At 38.1% G+C, this 15,412-nt stretch overlaps 2 protein-coding genes across 2 annotated transcripts in view; one reads left to right on the top strand and one right to left on the bottom strand.

The window, feature by feature from the left end:
- Positions 1–15,412, top strand: part of LOC131025745 (uncharacterized) — a 774,387-nt gene that overhangs the window by 54,874 nt on the left and 704,101 nt on the right. The window lies entirely within an intron of this gene.
- LOC131026279 (probable phospholipid-transporting ATPase 4) lies at positions 697–5,560 on the bottom strand. Its single transcript, XM_057956088.1, has 9 exons — positions 4,850–5,560; positions 3,346–4,781; positions 3,156–3,266; positions 2,793–3,069; positions 2,589–2,677; positions 2,429–2,501; positions 2,118–2,330; positions 1,807–2,031; positions 697–1,719 (listed from the first exon to the last, which is right to left on the bottom strand). Exons 1-9 carry the CDS (start codon positions 5,267–5,269, stop codon positions 856–858), a joined length of 3,708 nt encoding a protein of 1,235 aa, XP_057812071.1. The 5' UTR covers positions 5,270–5,560; the 3' UTR covers positions 697–855.

Genomic DNA, 15,412 nt, shown 5'->3' with positions numbered 1-15,412 from the left:
ACAATTGTATTTACTTTTTAAAAAGTTATCTTCAATGAGGATAAGATACGTTGAAATCGCAACGTTGAATACTCTACTACATGTTAAAAAAAAGCTACAAGTAACTAATTCCTTCAAATTTCCACTTCTTAATTGTTTACCTAATACCTGAATTATTTTAGCTCGTCACAATTAATTTTATTTGACGTGACAATAAAATTATTATTTACTTCAAGAGCAGTTGGAAATAATACCTCACAAATTAAAAGTTGTGTGCTATATATATGTCGATATATAAATCAAACATAAATTAAAGCCATCATTAATAATATTTATCTATCCGTATTCCCTTTGTTGTAAATTCCACTCTTTCATTTGTTTTTTCCACAATAAATCAATCATATCTATCTATAGTTGTGCACTTAGTTAATGCCGCGACTATATAATAATTCGCAATCGAAAGTGTTATATGGTGAAGTAATAAAGCAGCATTAAAGTCATCAATTTTGCAATCGCTCTTTGTCTTTCACTAGTACATCCTTGTGCTTTAAGATTAAATTTTCTTTATTTATTTTAGAAAAAAACATGGCTGCAAGAAACATGATCAGACATGATAGTCCCACTCTCTCTTTATGCTTGGGGAATTCTTGCAAGCATGGCTAATTAATTAAGATGATAAACAGCAGCTTTTAGCGTTTGAGTGAGAAGAAGATCGTCTGAGTCAAACCAAAACAACACTAACGTTTCTATACATAAACTGTAATTAGCAAGGCAGAAGCAAATTTATATATGTAGTAGTTACAACTTACAATGAATGAATACAATCTAAAAACAGGAAGAAGAAGAAGAAGAAGAAGAAGAGAGAGATATATGTGATCAGTGCCTACTATTTGTGACAGATAAATAGAAAGACTTCCTCTTCCTGTGCAACTGGTCTTTGAAATGCCTGATCTTGGCATCAACCCTAGCAGAGTAGCCAACCTGCGTGAGCTGCTTCGACTTCTCCTGCTCCCGGAGCCACATGGGGCTATCGGTTACATCCGTCTTGGAATGCTTCATCTCTTGTATGATATGATCGTCTAAGGGGAAGAAGGAGCGCTGCACGGCCATGTGGAGGAAGAAGGGCATGAGGGAGGCCACCACCACCAGCAGCGTCGTGGCCCAGTAGGCCGGGGCGGGGCCTATCTGCTCCGACGAGATGTGGTAGACGTTGCCCGAGCGAGCCGGGGAGAGGGCGCCGTAGAGGTAGAGGAAGACGTACCAGCAGAGGATGCTGCCCCAGATGAGGAAATGGCTGATCCAAGTGAAGTGGGAGATGATGAGGGCGATCTGGCAGTTGACGGTCCAGATTAAGCAGGTGTAGGTGATGGTCCCGATGTGCTCGATGTCGGCCGGGTTGCCGCGGCCGTCCAAGGCGGAAGGGGAGAGTATGGAGACGGTTAGGGTGAAGACGATGAGGGAGGCGAGGACGGCGTTGCAGATCCACCCGATGATTCTCTTCCAGCTGAAGCATGTGTTTTGCTGGCCCTGTTTGTAGAGAGCTGGGAACTGCAAGCACACGTCGGAGGAGACGTCCTGCTCTAGGACGCCCAGGGCGATGACGGGCAACGAGGTTAGCAGCACGTTGAACATCACCATGTACCAGTCGTCGTACAGCTCCTGCCCCGACACCCCACTCAGCATGTTGTAGTAAAACAGAGTCAGCCCAAACGCCACGTTTTTGTATACGAAGTACACAATCTGCACCACCATATATATGTAAATTAATTACCTCTTTTAATTATAAGGATGGAAAGAAAAACCAACTAGCTAGTTTCAGGTTTTCACCATCTTAGAAATCCTTCTATAACACCAGTGGCCGTGAATGATGAGTAATCTCTCCAGAAATCGAAATTCAGGCAATGAGAAATCGCTCGCCATTACTGCCTGCATGCCTTCCATTCCACTGATGCCGACTCCAATATCAGCTTCCTGAATCATGCCAACATCGTTAGCCCCATCACCGATGGCCAAGATCGTCTTGCCCGAATGCTCCTTAACCCTCCTCGTGATCTGAAAACACGTTTCAAGAAACGACATTCAACGAGCTATAAAGCAGCGCGCGCATTAGGCCAAACAAAACAAGCTGCATGTCCTACCAATGCTTTCTGCTTGGGAGAGACGCGGCAGCATATTACAACATCGCAGTTCATAGCCACGGACAAGAAATGTTGGCACAAATGGTTGTTGCGAAATATATGTTCCAGAGCCTTCCCATCCACCACCAGAGCAAAAGGAGCATCTCTTCTCTCTTCTTCACTGATCACATGGTTGAAGCTTTGCAATTGGCTCATAATTTCTTCCGTCACATCCTGAAAAACTAAAAACAAACACTCTTTGATCCCAATTCAAGTATCTCTACTCCAGCAATTATGTTGCTGAAAATTCTGGGTGTAAAACTGATCTTCACCTTCATTCGCAGCTCGTTGCTCGTGGATAGATGGAGCTGCTCCATGTCATGCCGAAGTAAACTGCATGCGAATCTGCAGACCAAGACGGATCAACGGCCTCCCTATCTAGATTATTAATGAAGAAAGAAAGTGTTGAGATTCAACTAACTCAGTTCTCACCCTACATTCACTGCTGTTTCCTTCTTATCACCAGTCAGCAGCCAAATCTTCAAGCCTGCTTGTGCTAGCTTATCAATGCATTCAGGAACCTGTAATATAAAAATCAAGAAAAAAAAACATCAAACCTCTGTATTTTGCAAGAAAGCTAGAATGTAATAACAGAATCTCAAGATTCACAGACAGTGAGCATATGAGCATACACACCCCTTTCTGCAACTTATCTTCAACTGCGACAGCGCCTAGTAAGATGAGATCTTTCTCTATCATCTCACAGGCATTCTCGAGCAACTCGTCTCGTTCTGGACACACAGTCGCCTTTGCCTTTGCGAATACAGAGCTCCACCTCTCATATTCAGACACACTTACTTTTCTGTAGGCAAACACCATTGTCCGAAGCCCATCTTCCGCGTAGTTTGAGAGGTGCATCACCGTCGCCTGCTGATACGTTCTTCCGCCTTCACTTAGTCTATCAAAGATAACCCTTTAAAACAACAGAAAACCATTAATTAGATATACAAAACAACAACCTGTTTTCTGTAATAAATTAATCTCTCAAAGATAACATACTCATCAGCCCCTTTGCAGAAAAGGAAGATTTCACCGTCTTCATTGCTTACTATCACTGACATTCTCTTTCTTGAGCTATTGAATTCCAACAGATTCAAAAGCTTGTACTCTCTGCATACAATGTTGATGACTTTGTTAGAAAAGAAATACACACACACACACATACAAACTAATGCATCATTTATTGTACCTCATCACCTCCATTCCTGACATAGGATCAAGTTCTTGAACAACCATAGTAGATTGAGTTCTTTGACAAAACTTGAAACCAAACTCTCTTGCTGCAATCAGAAACGCCACCTCTTCAGGCGACTCGGCCTCGTACGCGGTTTTGTCGTCAACAGGAATCCCTGTGTGGCACAGAGCCATGACTCTAAAAAACATTACCATCTCACCCACATTAGACCTATAAATCCACATCTTGTCCATCAATCTCCCATCTCTGAAGTTGAAGCCCTTGATACGACGCTCCTTGTCAGAAATCGAGATCCTCGAATTCCTACCTTTGCCACCCTCATTCAACCCTAAACCTTCCTTCTCCGTGCTGCCATCCGCTGTGGACAGATCAAACATCTCAATGCTCCGTGCAGTCGAATCAGAGCCGTCCAAGCTGAACCTATGCCTCTCCACGTCGATGTTCATCCTTCTAGAAGCTGCAAGATCCACCTCAGTCACTTCACCACCAAACGAAATCCCTTCAATGGAGCACTTCCTGAACTCCATCTGGTTGCAGGTTAAGGTTCCTGTCTTATCCGACAGGATCATCTCCACCTGCCCGAGCTCCTCGTTTAGATTGGAAGTCCGCGCCTCCACTGCCTTCCCCGTCACCTCATCATACATAGCAAGATCGTTGTTGATCATCATAGCTTGAAGAACCTTCACCACTTCAATCGAAACATACAGAGATATCGGTATCAAGTAGCCGTACAGCATGAGGGCCTTCACAAATTGCAAGAAACCAGACAATGTAGGATTATTGGGATCAAACAGACTATCATCACTGGCGTGAAGCTGGAGATACCATCTCTTCACATCTGCATCGTTGGTGAAAATTGCAGAGCAGAATGCAGTGACTAAAGAGATGAAAAGCATCATCCCGAAAAGGAGATAGATGACGTGGTCCATCTTCCTCTCCACCCTGCTCCGTTTGGATGGAGATCTTGTGGAGTTCCTGACTGCCTTAGTGTCTGCACCGCTGAAGATCACCGTGCCATACGCGTATTCTGTGTTGCGAAGCTTTGAGTCTCGTAGCAGAATTTGCTCTGGGCTTAAGGGATACGATTCTTGGTTGTAGTCTAGATTGCCCACGAACGTGTAGAGGCTTGGATTGGGATCCTCGCAACGAAGCGTGGCCTTGAATCTGCAGAATGCAGTTTCTTCATCCAGAGAGAGAGTGGCTTCTAAACTTCGTTTAGCTTTGAGGTTCGTCTCGCCGTCCAGATTCATGGTCTCCACGTAGCATAGCCCATCTTCATAGCTCGAACACAGCAGAAGAAGATCGCTAGGAAAGTATTCATTCTTTGATACCTTCACCACATCTCCCACCACCAAATTCGCCCATGATTTCCGCACAAACAATCCGTCTCCCACATGAACCATCACCTTCCTCGAGTTCACTTTCCTATCCTGCAATATGATGAGATGCAGTTAAGACAGAGAGAGAGGGGATGAAGAAAGAAGTTTGAAGTTTGTACCTGCAAGAACCGATGCCAATCTTCAACGGCCTCTTTGATCATGCTAATGCCGATCACAAACACGAGCGGCGCCACCACGCTCACTCGATTGAAAGCGGCTAACGGCGTGAGCGAAAGAATTGCTGCTAAGAGGAAGTACAAATTGGCAACTCTGCGAAACTGCTCAAACAGAGCTATCGGCAGAAACGTTACAACGTTGTACTTGGTTGTCGAGACATAGTTGTCCGAATACTTATACGGCTTGCTCCGGTGCAGCTGCGGCTCGTTGCAGTGAACCACGCGCGAGAACCCCGGCTGCCCGAGAAGTTTATCGGCCGGTGCAGAATCATCCGCGCTCGCCCGCAGGCATGAAAATGTGTAGAGCTTGCTCCATTTCAGCTTCTGCTTCCTCCTCCCCGGCATCTCTCTCTCACCATTCATCTATCCAACTATTGACTATTAATAAAACTATATCTGTTTTCATTGAATCTTCCTATCATTAGCTGTCGTCCCTACACTCAAGCAACGTCGAATATATCTATGATGTTCGAATATGGGAAAAACACAACACTAACTACAAGAAAGAAATCTTAATCCAAAACAGCAGACTTCATTAGATTTGTTCATTTCTGCTTGTCTGTCATTCTTGGTTTATTCACGTCCATTCTTTCTTTAATTCTTGTTAATTTTTTAAATTTTAAAAATTACGTGAAAGCCAGGAAACAAGAGATTTTCTTGGATCAATCAGGCTGGCCTGCATGAATAAATAATTTTTAAAAATGCACTCAAAACCAAGTGCCATGAATCTCTTCAAAAGGCATTGACAAATCCGAAATCCCATATTTTATTAAACTGGAAATGAGATTAAAATTAAAATAATAGTGTTACATGTGATAGATTTATATCCCACTTGATTCTCTGTTTGACTTGTTGAATTTGATTAATTTCCCAAGTTCTTGCTCCACTAAGTAATCCTGCACAAAACTTGCCACATTTTATGGTAATTCCATTTTTAAACAAAGTAAGCAAACTTCGTTTTGTATTCCTCGAGATTAACAATAGCAGTATCTTTACTAGACTAGATGGGAGTCGGAACCTTATGTTTGAAAACTGCCTCGTATTTAATTTCGACAATAGTACAAGAGTAGAACACGAAGGTTTTCGTTTTATTTCATCCATTAACAATATGCAGTTTGGTTATTCAATAGAATTTTACGAAATCGCCGGCAAATCTCATATGGTGTTAATTTCGAGATCATGTGTTGTCCAAGAAACGAAGTTGTAGTAGGTAAAGTTAAAACTTATTCAACCGGCAAGAATCTATTGCATTAATGAAACTGATTCGAACAGTTTGAAATTGGGCGTTAGTTTTTCCAAAAAGTCAAAAAATATACTCCCTTCCTCGCATATACATACGCATAATTGATGGTTTTAACTCTTAATCTATCTATTATATGAAAACACAGTTTGTGGCAATTCTGTAAATAAATCTATATCTATTATCTATTTATTATTATATAAAAACACACTTCGATAGCAGTTATTTTTATTTTTACCGCCGAATTTATGGCAAATTTGTATGTATGTCAATTAAAGACAATTTCACAAGTTAATCACCACAACAGAAGTTAACCCACCACTAACGCACGTTTGACTATCTAATCTAAAAACTTCCACAAATTGGTACCATCAACCTTTTTTTAAAATTATGAATCTCTCCAATCCCTCCCCAACCCAATTCCGATTTAGTATACACATTGAGTCAGTTCTAGATAACACACATACTCTTTAAAGTTGTTATACGATGAAGACGAAGATAGTATGGATTCGTGAATTTTTAAGATTTCGATGAGGTTTTATTTTTTCGTCAGTTCGGGCAACACCAGATAGTCTTGAAAAATCTCCCTCCGCCCTAAAGCTCAATGAAGAAGAGTGGATGCACACGCTCCTTGAAGGATAATGGTAATTGCGTTGACTAGGTAAAATTGGGCAAAAAATTGTGCACCCTCTTATTTTCTTTCTCTGTCTACAAATCCCTAATCATGTTCTCGCACCTGCCCTTCTTCTAACAAAAGAGGATTAATAATCAATTTTATGAGCTTTCTTAAACCTCTTCATCACAAATTTATGAGCTTGAGAATTTATCGAGACGAGTTTATTCCAAATATTGACTTGTGTATTTGGGTTAGTGAGAATTTGGATGAATATACTCCATCTCTTTATAATATAAGCATCGATAGTTGATATCTATGGTTTTATTTCTAGGATTTGGCTTTCAAATTACCAGGGTGCAAAAGCTGCAACTCTTGCCTTTATGCATGTATATATAATGGAGATTTGTACAATAATTATCTATGCAAAAACTAATCGTATGAAGATTTGTTTAGTAAGGAAAGCAGCAAATGAGGAAGGTTCGAAGGAGGTGATTAATTAGTTAGGCTTCTGTTATGTGCAGAAATTAGTTGTTGCATCTACTTGCAATGCTAGCCATATCTATTTTGTTTTGAGGTACTAATTAGCAATGCAAATTAGCATAAAATGTTTGGTGAAATTTGTAATACTTTTGTTTATTGGCTAGATGTATGTTTCCAGTTTTTTATGTTGTGCTTCTCAATTTTTTCACAATTGCACTCTCCATAATGTATCAATGCCACATTTCACTTCTACGCGATGCCGTATTCCGCTTCTCCTTAGCTCCCTCCCTATGTCATCCACAGAAGTAGAGCCATTGTTAGCGCCGCTGCTCTTCCTAATTTCCTCAACCAAGTTGCGAAGTCTCGCCGTTGTTAGTCAGCCACAACGAAGCAGTCAACACATAATCAGATCACATCCTATATCAATTCAATTCATGATTAGACGTCTTTGTTGTTATTGTTTTTTTTTTTTTTTCAAATCTGTTCCACAAAATAAGTTTGTGTGATTTTAATTATTTAACATGTTAATTTTCTTTACTTTTATTATTTCAAATTCAAGTAGTTATTGTGTAATTGGTGTGTATTATTTTTTAAAAAATGTATTTTCTTTATATTTTTAATTCTTATTTAATATTTATATTTATTTATATAAAATATCGTTCAATTTCAATATTCGCCGTGCATCGCACGGGTGGACGTACTAGTTAAAAATTAATTTGAAGTATTGATGATATAAAAAGCACATAAACTTGGTACCGATTGTACCGTATCCTAACCCTGACCTACATTCTGACCCAAACCGTGTAAATGATAATATTCGGTTATATAAATGACACCGGCTATAATTGACACTATTAAGTTATACAAATGACATTGTTTATAATTGATACACACTACTCCCTCCGTCCCGCGAGTCTTGACACGTTTTCCTTTTTGGGCCGTCCCACGAATCTTGACACGTTTCCTTTTTGTGCAATAATTATTACCTTCTCTCTCCTACTTTATCACATTTATTATATTCTCTCTCCTACTTTATCACTTTTATTACCTTCTCTCCTACTTTATCAATTTTATACTTTATTAATTACACACTTAAAACACTAATCTACAATTCCTTAATTCCCGTGCCGAATCCAAACGTGTCAAGACTCGCGGGACGGAGGGAGTATTTGATTACGCAAATGATATTGCGTGTAAATGACACTATAACATTGTAAATGACACTATTCGATTGTACAAATGACAATATGACATTTTAAAATGTTACAGTATCATTTGTATAACCGAATAGTGTCATTTACAAGGTTAGTGTCATTTGTATAACCAAATAATGTCAATTATATACAATGTTATTTACACGGTTATTGTCATTTGTATAACCAAATAATGTCAATTATATACAGTGTCATTTACAATGTTATAGTTCCATTTATACGCAGTGTTATTTGTATAACCGAATAAAACCAAATAGTGTCATTTATAGGATTCAGATCAGGATGCGAATTCGAGTCAGGGTGCGGGTCAGCGTGCAACCCCGAAGACCAGCTCTATAAAAAGAGTCTCATATTAAAAGTATTGTTAAATAGATCATAGGTAAATAATATAAGTTATAAGGATAAAATTGTGAAACTTATGTGTGGGGGTATTGTTCAAAAATAGGGGGTGCATAAATTTAAGGGATGTACCAAAAAGGAGAGGTGTGCATAATTATGGGGACGAAAGGAGTATAAAAAATACGAGTCCATACATGAAGCTATCCACTTTTATATAACAAAAATAAATTTATTTATTAAGATAACAAATTTATAAAAAAAATCAACTTTTATATAAGAAGACAATTTTAGCCTTCACTTCACCTTTATTGCTAATTTTTTTTTCTCAATACAACAATTCATTTTTTTTTTTGAATTTTCTTCCTTAGTTTATCATGATATCAACAAATCAAGCTTCACCTCTTCATTATGGCAGCATCTAGGAAACACTGTGTCGTCATTAGCAAGGAGAGGTAGTTATGGTGATAGACGATGTCATACTGTTTGCTAATTTCTTAACACACCGCAAGTGCACAGGTAAATTGTATATAGATGCAAGTAAGGTCATATTCCACATAGATTGATTATGATTAAGAGGCAGCACCCTAATGTAGCCAAAATCTTTTAGCCATAGGAAATTCTAGCCATACAAATAAAAATATGAAAATAATAGCATTTTTGACCAAAATACATTTTTAGTGTGTAACAGTGTAAAATACACTATTACACACTTTTAGAAGTGAAAAGTGTGTAATAGTGTATTTTACACTGTTACACATTTTTTTCGCAATTACACACTTTTGTGAAAAAGTGTGTAACAATGTAAAATACACTATTACACGATTTTTGCGATTATTACACGATTTTTGAAAAAGTGTGTAATGGGGTATTTTACACTGTTACACACTTTTTTGCAATTACACACTTTTACATTAAAATGAATGAAATATCATTGCCATTGTTTTGATGATACCGAAATCTCTTAGATCTTTTCTATAACTTTAGTATTTTTCGTTGAACTCAAGTGTTAGAGTTCAAAATGCTTAGAATAGGTTTCTGGCTTGCTGACTGATAGACAAAGACCGCGCAACTGAAGTCATTCTTACTGAAGCATCATGAGACATTCCCTGACTGAAGACTGAATACGAGTACCAGTCAGAAGCTACTCAAAGGATTCATGTCATCGTAGAACTAAAGCAAAGTGAAAGTGCCAACAACATTTCTACTCTCAACTGAACCAAGGAGTATCAGTCACGCAGCATTAAATGCCATGTACGGATCAGAGCATTAAATGCAGAGGATTTGACGACCGTCCTTGCAAGGACCAAACTTCCTCTTTTCGTGTAAAGCTCCAGAAGTAACAAGCTCCAAGACTACTCCAATTCAAGTATGAATGAGCTTGCGAAGATTGCCACCTCAGCCCATGAAGTGACAACATCTCACAACGGCAGGAATTTCGAAGACCTTTTCTCCAACAGAACTATTCAGAACTCCACCTATAAATAGCGCCGAGGATCAACAGCAAATCTTCACCGATTCAACTACATATCCAAAGCTCTGCAGAAATTGCTACTCAAGCTCAACCTTCACAAAAGATTGAATCGAAGAAGAGAGTCATCAAAGCTTAAGTCATTAGAACTTCTGATCACCAAAACTCTTTTAGCTTTCTAGGCATATATCTCATACATATCCTAAGCCTAGAATTTGATTACGCGGGAGCTTGTTCTCAAGTAATCCTAGTTGGAAGATAAATTCCAACCCCTCTTTGTTTAGAGTTAAGCGTTTGAAGTTAGAGTGAGTTTAGACCAGTGTTCTAACTCAGAGTTCTTAGTGTGTATTATCGCAATAAGAGGAGAAAGAGAAATCCAACCCAGTGTATTGGTGATGGAACGGTTGTTTCAGTTGTTCAGGTTTGCTTTGCACCCGTAACCATTGCAGTCAGGTTTGCTGTGCACCCATAAGTACAAGCGAGTGATTGTCAGATCATTCTCTGACCGTGGATGTAGGAACGTTGTTTTCCGAACCACGTAAAAATCCCTTGTGTTCTTACTTGCTTTTATATTTAGTACTTGCACATATCTCTGTTTTTCTAATACTGACTAACTGAAAAGAGTATAGTAACTAAGGGATTCTCTGTGAAGAAAATCTTTCAAGGCCATTTCACTAAGTTTAATATTCCGCTGCTAGAGTTATAGGTTTAACTGATCAATTCTTCGATAGTCAGTTAAATAAGTAACTCTACTCTGTTTTACTTACGATTGAAGCTTTACTTGGACTGAAGTTAATTGACCAGCTCAATTAACTGAAGTCACCCACTGAACCTTTGTTTCAGTATCAGTCGCCACCTTTTATCAACTGAACCGCACATTTTCAAAGCAGTAAAACTGTCTTGCAGTACAAAGGTGTTTGTTTTAAGTAAACATTTGAAACATAGTGTACAGGTGTATTCCCCCCATACACCTGTCCTTTCAACCCTCAAGGACCCAACATAGTAATTGTTGGGAACTTAATGAAATATCATATTCCTTGTTTTGATGATACCACAATTAGTAGGCCTTCTTTGTAATAGACTAGAACTGTTCGAACTCAAGTGTTAGAGTTCTTTTTCTAGTTTAGTTGTTGGTCTGAAGACTGAAGACTGAAGCCGGAGGATTGAAGACTGAAGTTGCCAACTGTTGACGATTTAAGGCAGAGTCAAATACTAATATTTGACTAACCAGTCCAAGAATCAATTACGACTGATTATTTAATGCGAGCCATGTGGATTCAGCGGACTGATACTAAAGTCAAGTATCAGTTAAACATTCTTCCTCGGACTGAAGCTCCAAAGCTTAAAGGAAGCCACGCACTCCAGAAGTACAGCCGCATTAAATGCAGAGATTTCGAGGATCGTCATTTCTCTGCAGAGCCTTCCTTTTGGTGATTACCTTTTTCAGAGACGTCGTATCTCCTGCTCTCAAAGTAGTCGTTCTTACCAAACAAAGGAACCTCAAATATTGAAGCCTCAGCCCAAGTTCAAATTACTCTCTAACGGAAGAATTCTTGAAGATCATTTCAGCCAACAGATCTATTCAAGACGTCTCCTATAAATAGAGCTCGAGGATCACTTCAATCTTCACCGATTCAACTACATAAGCTGAAACGCTGTCGAATTCGTCACTCGGCATTCAAAGTCATTCCAAAGTTTGAATCGAAGAAGAGAATCACAAAGCCAAAAATCAGTCACTGCTGATTACATACATTTTCTTAAAACTTAGGCAAATATTGTATATCCAAAGCCTAGGTATAACTGATTACAGAGAACCTGCTCTTTGTAATCTAGTTGGCAAGTTTTCGAACCTCTTTGCAACTGATCGAATTGAGAGTTTGAGTTGTAAGGAGTTCAGACTAGTGTTCTGACTTCAAGAGATCTTAGTCTTTGCGGAAAGGCATAGTTTTGTCTCAATGAAGCTAAGAGTGAGAAATTCAACCCAGTGTGTTGGTACTGAAGATTGGATCTTCGGTTGTCTAGGTTTGCTGTGCACCCGTAAGCACAAGCCCAGTGAAGTTGTCAGTCTGATCAACTGACCGTGGATGTAGGAAGTGTTTTTTGAACCACGTAAAAATCCCTTTGTTGTTTATCGCTTTTAGTATTTATCTTTCTTATCTGTGCACAAACGTTTTATCAACTGAAGCTGATTAATAGCAAAGTGAAACATAAACCTTGACAACTTGTTTAAATCACAAAGGCTATTTTGAAAGAAAAGTTTTCCGCTGCCAGTGTTATTAGTCTAACTGATAAATCTTCGGATAGTCAGTAAGATTCATAACACTCATCTATTTTACAAACTCGACTGAAGCCTTACGTGTATCAGTTAAAGTCTTTGACTTAACTGATAACTCTTTACTGAAGAGTATTCAGTATCAGTCGCCAACCTAAGTTTTGCTAAACTCTTTTTACTTAAAAGGTTGTGTCAGTTTGTGTTTCAAGTTTCGTTTTGAAAAATAGCCTATAGGTGTATTCCCCTCCCCCCATACACCTATTCGAGATCCTCCGGACCTAACAGTAATTAAGGGTATAATTATACATTTACATCAAAAAATGCTAGTTTTTCCATATTTTTATTTGGGTAGACATTTTTTCCTTTTCTTATACAAGAAGGGCTAATTGAGCCCATTAACTCTTATTGATTAATTACTATCATAAAATATCTTTCTCTATCTAGAAAACAAATAAAGATGGTTTGTTTTGAAGTAATGAAAATAACATAAACAGAAAATAAAAATAAATCAAGTTGTAGTAGAGAAACTAATGGAAATAAAATATCCCAATGCAAAGGTTTTAACAAACTAAGATAATTCAACAGATTCAATTCAATAAACCAAGATAAATTCTCCTAAGACAATCTCAAAACTAGTCTATACCCACTCCCGTAGCATACAAATAGTTAATTACATGCTAGACTACTGTCCCCGGATCACTCTTAAACTTGTACTCCAAACTCACACTTATCTCAAACTCTTTCACTATATTGACAAGTATGTTTTATCTTCTTAATTCATGTAATAATTATCATCTCCCGATATCAAATTAAAACTTAAAATTATGCAAAATTGGTGATCAATCAATTAAGCAATCAACAAGCACAAGAACATAAAAGGGTAAATAAATCTTGAATTATTGAACCAAATAAAAGTCAGAAAATCATCATCTGCTTACTTCCTAAGCCCTAGGATAAAAATGTTCTAGTCACACATAGAAATATGAAGTAGAATAAAAATATAAATAAAGTAAATGAATATTCAACAAATAAACCGTAAGGAAATATGTGAATCTTCTCCGGCTGTCTCTCTCAGCTCTCAGGAACATGAAATATGATATAAGGTCTCTTTAATATGTTTCTGGAGAGTATTTATATGCCATATGTATCAAAGTATAGGCCAAAATCATGTAGGATCGAAAAATAACTGAAAAACTAAAAAAATGCGCAAAAATCGAGAAAACACGCGGCCAAAGACGCGGCTGCACATTCAGCTCGCGTTCGTCGCCGAATAGGCCACGTTTAGGCCCGCGGCCGCGGTAGTGACCGCGGGTTCCTGACAATTTTGCAGCAATTTTATTTTGGCCTGTTCTCCCTTGTCTAATATCCGATTTTAGATCTGTTTACGCTCATAAACTTGTACGGGATGAAATTTAACTTCCATGCACATAATTTATCCATATTAAGCTTCCATATTCCTGAAAATTCATTCAAACAATACGGAAGTAACAAATTCTTGACAATAAACCAATATATGTTCAAATAAACTATCAAACACACAAAATCCTCACAACTAAGAATCAAATATGATACACCAAGAGGCAAAAATGCATGTTTATCACATACAAATATGTAAGTCTTGATGTTGATGTTTTGCAGAAATCCTCTTACCATGTTGTTCTTTCTATTGAAAAAGTGGGATCTTCATTAAATGATAAATCTTCCGCATTAAGTGTTTGAACTCTTTTGATACGCTTTCAGTATTGACTATGCATTGTCTTCTGATTTTTTGAGATGATGTGGTGATGAAGTCATCGTTTAGCTTCGCGCAAATAAAAGTCATGTGCCCAGAGCTACACTAGTTAGCAGCAAGTCCAGGTCGAATCCATAGGAAACTGATTGCAATCTCCGGTCAAAGTGTCACTAAAAATTGTTTTGATTTTGGTTTCCTACTTTGAACACTCTTGTGGGCAAAACGATAACTAAAAATAAATTGAAATAAAAACGTAGACTAGTCAAATAACAAAACAAACCTGACTTGGACTTGACTCATTAAACATGAACTTCACTCGTTCATAGGTTCAAATATTTTCACCACATTGTTCGCTAATATTTTCACCACGCCGCAAGTATACGGTGTAGTTGCAACATAGGGAAGCAAGGTCGTATTCCACAAGGATTAGTAGTCAAATTCTAGTGATTACCTTAAGTCATTATGCTAGAGCTATTTAGACTAAACAAGGAGGTGAGTGGTTTGATTAACTAACAAATTTAAAGACAAAATAAGAACAATCAAACAAAGTGGATTAATTAAGTGATGAATGTGGTTTAGGGATTAGGCAACGATGGATTAGCAATGGACTTCAATTTAGCTCAATATTAGTCTTGATACTCCTATTTATCTAGAGTGATCTCCCAACTAGTTCTAGCCCCCTCCCGGACGACTAAAACAGTAGATTACGGGTCATAGTTGCCGTCCCCGGTCAACTTCTAACCTATAACTCCCAAAAGCATAATAAGATCGATAAACTCTCACCCAACTCTCAACCTCCCGGTCTATTGAGTCAATATGTTTCAAGCTCCTAATCTATTATGATTATCCTCTCCCGATTCAAATCACAAATAAGAAATGCATAGAAAGTGGCCAACAATCCATACAAGAAAGAAATCTAGGGCTTGAAAAGATAAAGACAAGGAAATAATCAAGACATATATTAAGCATAATAATCAATCCATTACATAATCTACTAGCCTAACCCCCAAACCAATGGGGGATTTAGCCTATCATGCTTACAATCAAAATACTTAATTCAAGGAAATTCATAAATGAAAGAGAGAGAGAGAGTAAGAAGTGACAAATCCTATTAAATTACCTTCCTTCAATCTTCTCTCTTCTTC

This window comes from Salvia miltiorrhiza, chromosome 5, assembly GCF_028751815.1.
Source record: "Salvia miltiorrhiza cultivar Shanhuang (shh) chromosome 5, IMPLAD_Smil_shh, whole genome shotgun sequence".
Lineage (NCBI taxonomy): Eukaryota > Viridiplantae > Streptophyta > Magnoliopsida > Lamiales > Lamiaceae > Salvia > Salvia miltiorrhiza.
The sequence above is the reverse complement of the archived record's forward strand: the minus strand, read 5'-3'. Positions and strand labels throughout refer to the sequence as shown.

Bases quoted from the DNA above. Each gene is read 5' to 3' on its own strand.
- LOC131026279 (XM_057956088.1), bottom strand. From the start codon at position 5,269: ATGAATGGTGAGAGAGAGATGCCGGGGAGGAGGAAGCAGAAGCTGAAA. The intron at 4,782-4,849 runs GTACAAACTTCA...ATCATATTGCAG, and splicing joins ATTGGCATCGGTTCTTGCAG to GATAGGAAAGTGAACTCGAG. The intron at 3,070-3,155 runs GTATGTTATCTT...GTTGTTTTAAAG, and splicing joins TTCTGCAAAGGGGCTGATGA to GGTTATCTTTGATAGACTAA.